This window comes from Coturnix japonica, chromosome 4 (assembly GCF_001577835.2).
Source record: "Coturnix japonica isolate 7356 chromosome 4, Coturnix japonica 2.1, whole genome shotgun sequence".
Lineage (NCBI taxonomy): Eukaryota > Metazoa > Chordata > Aves > Galliformes > Phasianidae > Coturnix > Coturnix japonica.
Genome location: NC_029519.1, coordinates 1,021,699 through 1,033,025, shown reverse-complemented (window position 1 = coordinate 1,033,025; position 11,327 = coordinate 1,021,699). Strand labels below are relative to the sequence as shown.

The following is an 11,327-nucleotide window of genomic DNA, read 5'->3' as shown; positions in this document are numbered from 1 at the left end:
CCTGCCCTCTGGACCCACACTTCACCTCAGGGTGCTCTGTGTCTGTGGGGAGGTGTGGATGGGGTGAGGCTCTGCTGGCTGCTGGATGTCCCCACTAACCCAGCGAGTGCACTGGGGAAGGAGAAAGGCAGAAAGTAGGAAGAGCATTGAATCCCCATTGCTTCTGGGGGTAACAAACAAGGATGGGCCAGGAAACAGCTTGCTGTCTAGGTGAGAGGAGGGCTCACACAGCCTGGGGTTTTGGGGCAGGATGGGGTGTCCTTTCCCCGTCCAGCACTCAGCCCTGCAACTGCTTTGCAGTCTTTCCTCTGCTTCCCCAAAACAGCAAAACCTTCCTCCTGCCCCTGCCTGCACACAGCCCAGGGTTTCATTGGTGTTGCTGGATGCCAGAGATCAACAACTGAGGCTGGGCACCTTTCCTCATTCAGTTTATTGCTTTTTACTTCTTAGAAATTAACTCTGAGGCATCACCCTTGCTTGGTGTCACACATTCCCTGGATTCCATGGTGATGGTGGTGGTGGGAAGGTGTGTCCCACCCTCACGGCCCGGTATCCATCCTTCTATGCCAGCCGAGTTGCCTTTCCCACGCCAGAAATGTTCGATTTTCTTTGTGTCCATCCGTCCAACTGAGAAATTCCAATAGGGGAAGAAACAATAAAAACACAGAGTGAGACTGGATATTGACACAGCCCACAAGCACACAGCTATACTGGTGTGTCAGGTATGTACATACCATTTCAGCTCACGATAAAGAGGCACCGGGTGACCTTTGGATGCTCATTGTTGACATTACCTATCTTAAACTTGTAATGAGTCTCCACAACAGCCGGCTCGCGCTGCTCACATGGCTGCGTTTCCCTTCATCCTAAGGATGCACCAGTGTTGATTAGCACCAAACTGGTCTCCACAGGTTTGGATTGGGGTGTGAGAGACCTCAACAATTCAACCCCAACACGCCGGATTGTTTGCAGACAGACCCCGGGCCTCTTTTCCCTTGGAAGAAAACAGCTGAAATGCTGAAGGCAAAAGGCCTTTGTGTGCTCCAGTGCCAGCAGGGTTGGGCACGGAGGTGTGGAGGCGGCACAGCGCTGTGCTGTGCTGCACGTGTGGCTGATGGGCAGTGAGTGGCAGCGCCCAGCGCGGGGCTGGAGCAGCACCCAAAGCTGTTTTGCTTCATTTCCCCTCAGCCCATCGCGGTCCTTTTGGCACCGGGAAGGCGTGAAAACACCATTCTCCTGCTTCAGAATTCCTCGGCTCCCCATCTCCCACCTGAGCCGTTGTGCTGTGAGCAGACGTCGCCATGGCAACTAATCGTGATGTCATTTGCGGAGATTATTGGACAGGAACACCTTAGGGCTGCCACCGGCCGGGGGTGGGGGGGGAGCTCCTCCCGGTCGCTGCTCCGAGCACCGGGACAGCACCGGGCTGCGCCCGACGTGTCCCCAGGAGGGTGGGGGTCACCACGGCTGCCCGGCCGACCCGGGGCTGCGCCCGCTCCGTGCCACGCGCGTGTGGTTCTCTGATGGGAAGCAGCGATGGGAGATGCAGGAGGGAAGTCACTGACGCTCTAATGCAGTTTTCAATTCCCCAGCCAGCTCGCTTAGAATAATTACCTTTGTTGCAATATAACTCATTACTGTAGGCTCGAAATCCTCCCACCTAAAATGAAAACGCTTATTTTTTTTTCCTCCTTCCTCGATTTTTTTTTTCTATTTCCTTTTTTGTCTCCTTTGAATTAAGGTGTCGTCGGAGAAGCAATTGATAGATTCATTCATTTAGTTTAAATCAAACCGACAATTGTCTCCAGGTCTTTAACCGGCTGCGAGAGGCGCGGTGTAACCTGATTTAAGGAGCTGGGAATGGCCTGGCCGATGGAAAGCATCTGCACAGCTTCAATTTAACAACACATTTAATTCCCGATTTTAATTTCTTTTTAAAACGCAGAAAGCCAATAAACGTCGATTTCATTTGGATGGCGGGGGTGTGCCGGCTGGAGAAGGGAAATGCGAGGAATGAAAGAACGAGGGGGCTGAGGGCATTTAAGGCTGTCGCAAAACGAGGGGATTTTGGATATCCTTAATGGAAAACGATCTGACTTCGGAGTATTTAAGCAAAAGCCGCGGTAGTAGAACGCGAGCTGCCCCTGATGGAGTCACACAGCCGACTCCGAGTGCTCGGTCGCTACTCTGAATGACAATTCATTTCAGGTTTCTCACTGTTGAACGCAGTGACCTCACTCGTCCGTGACGCAGCTCCAAACCAACAATCCCAAACCTTACAAAGTTTCAGAGGGGAAAAAAAAAAGAGCAATCAGCCGGGGATGCTCCGGCTTGCAAATCTCCCCTCTCCGTCCCCACAAAAGGGGACAAATCCCTTTTAGCGTGGCCCATTTACCCGCACTTAAGGGGCAATAAGCCTCACCCTTTCACATCCCAAACGGAACAACGCCGACCCCCTTCCCCCCGCTCCCCCTGTTCCCCCCCAACCGGCCGCGCGCAGCCCCGGGCCCGTCCCGAGGGGCGTGGGAAGCGCGGCAAATCTCGGTGCGGCACTCGGCCAATCAGCGGCCGCCGTAGCACCACCAGGGGGCGCCATTGGATCGCGGCTGGGCCGGGGGGCGGCGCTGAGGGGCGGGACGGGGTCGGGCCGTCGGGGCGCCGCCAACGGCTCTTAAAGGGCACGTACCGCCTCGACGGCCCGGCCCCGGCCCGGCCCCCGGCCCCGCCCGCTCGTGTGGTGGGGGGGGGAGCCGCGAGGCGGTACGTGCCCTTTAAGAACAGACAGTGGGGGCGGAGAGAGGCGTGCCCGAGGCTCGAAGGCCCCGTCGGGGCGAACGGCGATTGGCCGTTCCGCCTTGAGTCGTCCGTGCCGTTGCCTGCGAAGGGGAGTAGAGGGGGCGGCACGGCGGGCGGCGGCGCTGTGCGAGCCGGGACGGCGGAGGGGACGCGGCGGAGTCGCCGTCGAGGCGAGAGGAGCAGCTGGGGGAAGAGAAGGAGGAGGGCGGCGGCGACGGGGCGCTGCCCGCGGGCTGCGCGGCGCCGATGCGGGGCTGAGGAGCGGAGAGCCCCGCGGCATGGGCGCCTGACGCCCGGTGCCGTCCCGCCGCCGAGGGACGATGGCGCGGCCCCGCGGCGGGCGGTGGCTGCTGGGGGTGCTGCTCGCCCTGTGCCGCCTGGCCGCGCCGCTCGCCAAGAGCCTGGAGCCCGTCTCTTGGAGCGCCGGCAACCCCAAGTACGTGCGGCAAAACGGGGGCGCGGGGGGTGCGGGGGGCCCGCCTCGCCCTCCCTCGGTGGCAGGATAAAAAAAAAAAAAAGATAATATATAAATCCAGAGCGATGAAAAAATGTCTCTCTAAAATAACCTTCGTGGTCTCGGAAGCAGAGCGGTCGGTGGTGCCGCGAAGAGCGCCCGCGCCGTGCGGAGCTGCCGCCGGACGCCGGAGCCGCCCGGAGCTCGAGGCTTCGTTCTACGGATGGACAGAACCCCCCTCCTCCCCACCCTTGGAATATAGAGCCCCGGAGGCTGTGCCGGCGGCATTGTGCTCGCTTCCAGCCGCTTCGGTGCCGCCCGGGCGGGTGGTGCCTTTATTTCTTTCCTTTTTTTTTGTTTTTTTTGTTTCTGGTCCGGAATGTTGGGAGCGCGTCGCGTCCCGCCTGGAGGCACCGGGAGCGCCCCGCAGCGCTCGGGCTGCCGAGGGTGGGGTGGGAGGAGGAGTGGGGGGGGGGAGGTGGGCTCCGCTCCGGGCTTGGATTCTGTGGCGAGCGCAGTATTAGGCTGCCTTTTAGGGTTTTTCTTTCTTTTCTTTCCTTTCTTATTTCCTTTCCTTTCTTTTTCTTGTCATTTTATTAATAGGCTGCGGAGGAATCTGGGGAAGGGGAGCGGGCTGAGCCCCCCCCCCCTCGAGCGGTGTGAAGGAATCTGGGGTGTTTGGTGGTAGCGAGGCACCGGGTTGCCCAGCACTGAGCCGGGGGCCGGTGTGTGTTGTGGGGGTGGCTCCGGCCTTCCGAAGCCTCAAAAACGGCGCTTTTTGCCCCAAAGCAGGTGTGCGAGTGCGGGGCTCGGGCGGTGCCGTGCCCCCTCCTGTGCTCCCCCCAGGCGGTGCTGGGGGTGCGGGAGGGGGGGATCTGTCCGCCCTGTAATGTAGCACCGCAGGAAAATCGAATCCCAGCCGCCCCCCCGGCTGCTCTCGTGGCTTCAGGACGCGAACAATGCGCGTGGTTTTCCCTTCGCTCCCGCGATGGAAAGGAACGAAGGAGCCTGAAAAGATCTTTAAGCGCTCGGCGCGGTCACTAATGAGCCGTCGATGTTTTGGGACTGATTATGTCGGGATGTTTTTGGTAGCTCTCTCGCTGGGCTTTATCTTGTAAATCGCGGAGTGTTTGTTTATATATCCCTTCTCCGCTTTGAGGGAAGAAATAATCTGGTTTTTATCTCGGTCCTTCCCCCCCCTTCCATATTTCTCAGAAGAAAAGATCTCGAGGTTTGGAGAGCTCTGACCCCACGTGGAGCCCTTCCCAGTCGGACATTCGCTTCGCAACCCGAACGTTTGTGGTGTGTCTGGAAGGGGCTGTGGGGAGCGTCGTGCAAACAAAGTCTTGAATTCTAATTCAGCGTGTTGGAAAAGCTGGAAGAGGTCTCTGGTGGCTGTAGAAACTCCAATAAGTTAATTCCCGTGCTTGATTTTTTTGCCTTCCTCCCCCCTTCTTTTGAAGATCCGTCTGTTTGCTCGGAGCAAAAAGGGGAACTTTTCCCCCTAGGAACTGATCTTTGGTGTTTCTAAGTCTGCTCTGTCAGCATGAAGGGGTGGGAGGGTGAGGAAAAAGCAAATTGGTTCCAGAAACCGCCACCACCTGATTTGAAAAAGGGGCTCCGCTGGAGATGGGGGTTTGCTGAGCAGGGTGTGGGGTGCCGGGGGGGGGGGGGGGGTTCCGTGCTCTGTGCGGGGCTTTTGGCAGTGCCCGCAGCCGGGGCCGATGTCGGGCTGTGCCGTGACCGAGCCCGCACCCGCCGTGCTGCGGTGGAGGTCGGTGCCGTGATGGAGCGCGCCTGGAAGGAACCGTGCGGGGCCGGGAAGTTGTGGGGCGGCCACGGCGGAGCGGGGCTGGGTGCCGGGCGGTGCTGCCCGTGCAAAGGGCCGTTGTGTTCAGCTGCACGCTGCCGTCTGTGGGTTTGTGTGCCTCGCGGTGCGTGCCCCCAGCCCTGTGCTGCGGGTGAGGATCCCCTCCTGCTGTTCCTGGGCTGCTTGGGGCCGGTGGGTCCTCTCCCTGTATTTGTGGGTTTGGGGGCACGGCTTGCTGCTGTCACACCCGTGCTGTGGGGTGACAGTGCGCGAGGAGGTGCAGTGTTGTGTCCAGAGTGGTGTGGGCTCTCTGTCTGCATGGGTTCACACTCTGTTGCTTCCTATCCCCGTCACCCCTCCAGCTTCAATTTTGCTCCTTTTTCATTTTCCTCACTTTTTTAAATGCCTTTGTGCTCCTCCTCAGCTGATGTGGAATTGGGCAGAGCCCCTTCGCAGTCTCTCCTGCCAGCCCAGTTAATGGGCATGTTTCTAAGAGAGGGCAGAGAAGCCTCGCACAGTGAAAAACCCCAAACTGCCCCAAACCTGCATTCCTTGGGACCAGCATCCCTGGGGTTACCTCACCACATGGGCACTGGGCTCCCAGCTCTGATCCCAGGGCTCCCTTGGCTCTGAATGCAGCACAATGAGCGCTCGTGTTTATTTCTAGAGTAAAGAAAGCAGAAACCTTACAGAAATAACATGATGAAGTGGAACTTCCCAGCAGATAGAAGGAAAACGTGCCGTGCGTTGGACACTTGGCCTTGGCAGTGTTGATGTGACTGATGGAAATATTCTCTTGCCCTCTGTTATCCCTGGGCAGCCTATGGTGTGCATGGGCACAGCACACGGATGGTTCTCATCTGACAGGGGCACTGATAACACAGCTGATACCAGGACGATTTCCTCACCTTCCTACATGGGCTGGGAGCAGCTTAGTCCTCAGCTGGGGGAATGCTCCCGATGTGAGCTCCAGACTTGTTGCTGTAATTGCACCGTGAATAATTCCGTGTCCTTAAAGGAAGGAAAAACGAAGGCGTGCAGTGACCCTGCTGGGTGAAGGGCTGCCGTTTGGCCACACTGTGCTTGGGGCAAGTTTGGGCTCCATGCGATGCCTGTCGTGGATGTGAGCAGAGCCCCTTTAAGGGGTCCCGGCGAACTGATCTGGTTTTAATTTTATCCCGTCGTGTCTGAAAGGGCTCCCTGCAAACTGTTCCCTGCGTTTATGGGAGGGGGGAGCTGGAGTGTGGTTCCAGTGATTGAATCGGCCCTTTGGCTACTTAGCAGTCAGTGCTCGGGGTTTGCTGCTATTGTTAAACAGCCCGGAATGGCATGAGGAATTCTGGTGAAATCTGCTCTTCAATCCCTGGGCTGTAATTCAGGAGAAATATTGACCCTGGTGGGCTCCTGCGCCAAGCGTTAAAAGGAAACGTTCCTAATAAAATATGGTTTGGAAAATTCATTTCGGCCAGGAATTCGGCTCTCCAGTAAGCATTTTAATAAGGAGGTGGGGGGAAATGGGACACATCATCCGCCCAGCTTTTAAGGATCGCTTGTTCCTGCTCAGCTTTTCTCTCTCTCTCTCCCCCTTCTATAAATTCTCCCCGTTGTGCTCCTGTTGCTGCCCTGCAGGGTCGTGAGTGACTTGCTAAAAACAAAGCTGAGAGAAAGAACTGGGGTGGGGAGGGAAGGACAGACAGACTGACCAGATGCAGACCGACGTCTGATCCTTGGTGGTATTTTTGTTCTGGCTTTAATGACACGTTGCAGTCCCATGGAGTTTTGTATGTGTGCTTCTGGGGGCTTGGCATTGTGGCTTTGTTTCCGTGCTGCTTACTGAGGATGCTCGGGAGGTGCTGTGCCAATGGGGCCTACACAGCCAAATCTTGAGCTCATGGTCACGTCTAGGGGCTTTGCCTGACCTCCTGAGGCCGCTTTGGGTGAGGTGAGACCCAGCAGTCCGAGCCCAGCTCTGAGTTTCCCCGATGAGCCTCTCCCAGTGTTTGGGGTGTTGGGATGGCTGAGTGCTTTGGGAGCACGGCTGCAGGTCTGCTCCCTTCCTGCACTGTGCTGGGGGGACCCAGGGCGCTGTGCATGTCTCCTGGGAATGACTTCATTAACTTCCATAAAAGAAAACAACAGCCAGTGAGCGCCGAGCTGCGGCTCTTGCAGTAGCTGGGTAAATACCACTGGATTCTATAAAATGGATTTAACTGCTTCCTTTAAAAGAAGGGGGGAAAGAGGAGGGGAAAAAAGAAAAAAAATAAATAAAAAGCTCTGTGATGGGGTGGCTGATTGGTTGTAAAAGTACAGTTTTCTCAAGAGCAAAAGGGCTGCTGGGTTCCTTGGAGCTGAGTTGGGGCAGCACTGTTTTGGGGGGGGGTGGTTTTCTGGAGCTTCTGCTGGTGGTGGGCTCTCCTATCTGTGTGCACCCACGGGTGTTTGTTCATAGCAGCGCACTGTGCACCGTGGCAGGGCTCTTCCAAGGGCATGCAGGTTGTGTTGGAGCTGCACAGCCCTCTGCGTGGCACTCAGGGAGGTGTCCCCTGTGATGCCATTCTCTTCCCCATGCAGGTTCCTGTCATGCACCGTGCCTGTCCCTGCCGCTCGGCAGCCAAAGTGCGCTGAGCCCGGTGGGAAAACATCTTGTAGCGATCAGTAGCACATGCTACTTGGAGTCTGGCAGCCGAAACAGGGTGGGGAGAAACAAAGCTGAAATCCATTCTGTGTCTAATTAATGATGGCTTGTATCGGGAGCGCAGGAGGACCGCGGGCCTGGCGCTATCGCGGCCTCACATCTGGGCAGGAATGTGGTGCTGGCTGTGGGGCTTTGTTGTGCTCTCAGCTGGGGAGAGCAGAGTCCGTGCTGCTGCCTTCTGCTGAGTTTTCTTTTCCATTTCCCTTCCTGTTCGCTGCTTTGCTGGAGGAGGGAACACTCCTTTCCAGCATCCTGGAAAGTTCTGTTCTGCCAAACCTGGGCAGCACCTGAGCATCTCCTGGGGAGGCTCTTCCTGCCATGTGTGCACTGTCCCCTGGCTGGCACCAGAGCCAGGACAGTGGTACTGGGCTCAGGGCAGTGCTATGTGTAGTACTGGTGCTTGGCAGTGCGATGCCAGCAGTTGGAGGTGCCCGGTTCCACCACCTTGCTGAGGCTGGGTCCTACTGTGTGGATAAGACTGACTAACACTGCTCTGCTGGGCCGGGGCTGCGTGTGGTGCAGGTGAGGGGCACTGCTGGCACTGTGGCTGCCCCCAGGGAGCACTTTGGGGTGGTTTTCCCTTGTTTGAGCCCACAGCAGCTGCTGTGTGAGCTCTCCCCACCTGTGCCCCACATGGAATCTGGTGTTGCTCAGTGCTGCTGTGGCAGAGATGCTCTGGCCATGCCATCTGGGCACTTGTTTCCCTGAATTTGAGTGGGTCCTTCTTGTTTTGCTTGGATCTGAGATCCAGATCTTGTTGCTATTGTGACCTTTGGCTGTAAGCAGCGGCCCCAAGGAGGGGTCAGAGGTTGGATATGCACCTCCCTGAATGTGCTGGTGCTGGGGAAGGGGCAGGGTGCTGTGTGATGTGCTGTCCAGGGCAGTACTGCTTGGGGGATGCTGTGCCAGCTCTCAGCATGCACCAGCATTGGGTCGGTGCTGCCCACAGTGCTCTTTTGCTGCTCGTTGGCTATAAATATCCTTACCCCACTCACATCAATCACAGAATGTTTGCGTGCATTCCCTCTCATTAAGGCTGAGCAATGGTTGCACGCTCCTCAACTGAGCGTTCAGTGCTTTCCTGCTGCCACGCTGGTTTTGGACAGATGGACGGACAGAGCGGTGCATGTTGGAGCACGGAGCCGGTGCTCCTTTGTCTGTCCTCATGTAGTAACACAGCCCAACGCGAGGGGGAGGTCTGAGGGGGCCCCCCCAGATCCGGGCCCCTTCCCCACCTGGCTCTGAGGGGCAGTCCAGAGGGTTATACACTGGGAAGGGGCGGTGTGTGCGGACCCCTGCGCTGTGCAGGGCTGGACCAGGTGCCAGGGGGCCGTGTGTAGGGGGGGCTGCGTGCAGGGGGGGCTGTGGTGCACGGGCAGCATATGGAAAGGATCTGGGTGTAATATCCCGGGCTGCAGAACAGCTTTTCTGAAGAGGCCACTTCAGCAGGGGACGCGGCACGGTTAGTCCTCTGGCTGACACATCCCAGGCCTTCCTCCGACTTGAAAGAGCTCGAGCTCGCCTTTGAATTGGAGGATTTATGGCCCTTTTAGGCCTCTCCAATAAAAGCAGCTCTCCCTCCTCAGACAGAGCCCACCGTCTCCCTCCTCCGGGCTCATTATCCTGGGGATTTGTGCTGCTCGCTCCCGCTCTGCTGTTCGCTCCTGCTGTGCTCCTCAGATGTGCAGCCGAGGGCGCAGGAGCACAAAAGTGGAGTGGGGAGAATGCAGGTCCTGCCTCCCCATCCTAGGATGCATAGCATCCTCAGACTCTGGGTTTGGGGCTGTGGGGTGTGGGAGAGCATCATCCCACTGCGCGTGGTCCTCGAGCATCCTTAGCCCCATAGATCATGTCTGTTTTATACAGGCACGTCAAGCCTCAAACTGTTTAAAGAGAGGCTTAGGAAAGAGTCCAGAGAAACGACGTAATAATTATTGTATTACAAATTGTTTCCTTTAATGGGCCCTGTCGGATCGCTCAGTCTGTGAAACGCATTGCATGCCCTCCCTCAGCCCCCACCGCCCCTCGCTACGCAGCCTTTTTCCACTCATGCTGCATTGCTTACAAATGGAGCCCCTATGGAAAATTCCTGGAGCGAATGGGCAGGGCTGGGGGCTGCTCTGCAGGGCGGAGGGGAGTGGAGGTGAGGGGTCCCCTTCCTGCAGGGCTGGCAGCAGCCCCCACCCCTCCTTTGGGCAGCTGTGGGTCCCTGTCCTGCTTTGTGGCCATGGTGCTGCTGGAGGTGCTCCCCTGTTCTGTGGGGATGCTCCTGCTGAGGATGCAGGAGGGACCCAGGTTTGGTACCGCAGCTTGTAAGGAGAGGAGCAGGGATTTTTCCCTTGCCCCCAAAGAATCGATGTTCTGGAATTAAGCAGCAGGTTACATTTCTTCAGCACAGAGCAGCAAATATGTTTTAAATTTGGCAGCGGAGAGCGGGTGGGAGAAATTTTCCAGGTATTGCGTTACACTTTCCCCTAAAAGGGCTCTGCTTTGGTGCTGGGGATCGAGAGGAGGGAGCAACCCCCCGTGTGGGGAGGGGGAATGGTCCCTCGTGGGGACAGCAATACGTGGGGCTGTGTCCCTGGGGGCTGCGCTTTGGGCCCCCCCTGGCTGAGTTGTGCCCCAAGGCAGGGGAGCGCTGCGGGGGCTGGGATGAATGCTGGGCTTCCTCCCTCTGGGCGCGATGGGAAATTTCCACCTGGCACCGCCCGGTTTCTCTGGCTTGCCTGGTGTTGTGATTTATCCTAATCTCCTGCTCTGATGTATTTAATAAACGCTTCATGCAAGAGTGAGCCAGGAATTCACTGTGAGCACGGAACTGGGGCTGGGCCAATTAGCCAATTATTTTTAGGATCTTTTTTTTCTTCAAGAGAAAAATCTATGAAAAAAAAAAACCAACCCGTCTCCAGGTGGCAGGGATGTGCATCGCCTTCTGCTGTGCCGAGCAGGAGCTGGGGCTGCCCAGACTCCACCCTAATGGCTGTCCCCAGCGTCCCCATGCATTGTGGTGGCACTCGCTGTCCCTTCTGCAGCTGGCACCGCTGCACCCCATTGCTCCCAGATTCATACAATATAGGATATCCCCAATCAGTAGGGACCCCTGAGGGTCACTGAGTCCAAGTCCTTTGCAGCAGGATGAGGAATGGAGGAGTGGAGCTCAGTGCCCCATTGCTGTACTGGCCGGGCAGAGCTGGGCCACTCGGGTTAGGGTTTCAGGAAGCTGTGCAGAGGTGCGAAGAGCCGAAGGCGGCTGGAATTTCCCCTTCAGCTGTGTTTGTTTTTCAACCCGTGTTATTCTTACTTGGTGTAAACTCGGCGGGGATGCGTCCTTGGTGTGTGCACCCCACTAATGGCACAGAGGGACTGTGGTGACTTGTGTTGGGTCTTGGGGACTTTTCCCCCTTGGATGAAGCAGGGGAGCAGCCCCAGCACTGCTCCTCTGTGTTGTGAGACTTTGTTCCCATGGGGGTTAGTGAGGACACCAGGTAGTGGTGTGGGCAGAAGGTACCCCCCACAGAGTGCTCAGTGACAGTCCCAATTGGTGGGGACAGCCCTGTGCTGCTCCCCATAGA

The 11,327-nt window shown here is 57.2% G+C and overlaps 1 protein-coding gene across 1 annotated transcript in view; it reads left to right on the top strand.

The window, feature by feature from the left end:
* Positions 1 to 2,856: 2,856 nt before the first annotated feature.
* Positions 2,857 to 11,327, top strand: part of EFNB1 (ephrin B1) — a 46,784-nt gene continuing 38,313 nt past the window's right edge. The window contains exon 1 of the mRNA XM_015860125.2: positions 2,857 to 3,232. Coding sequence (XP_015715611.1) covers positions 3,117 to 3,232 — 116 coding nt within the window. The 5' untranslated portion in view covers positions 2,857 to 3,116. The remainder of the gene's footprint in view (positions 3,233 to 11,327) is intronic.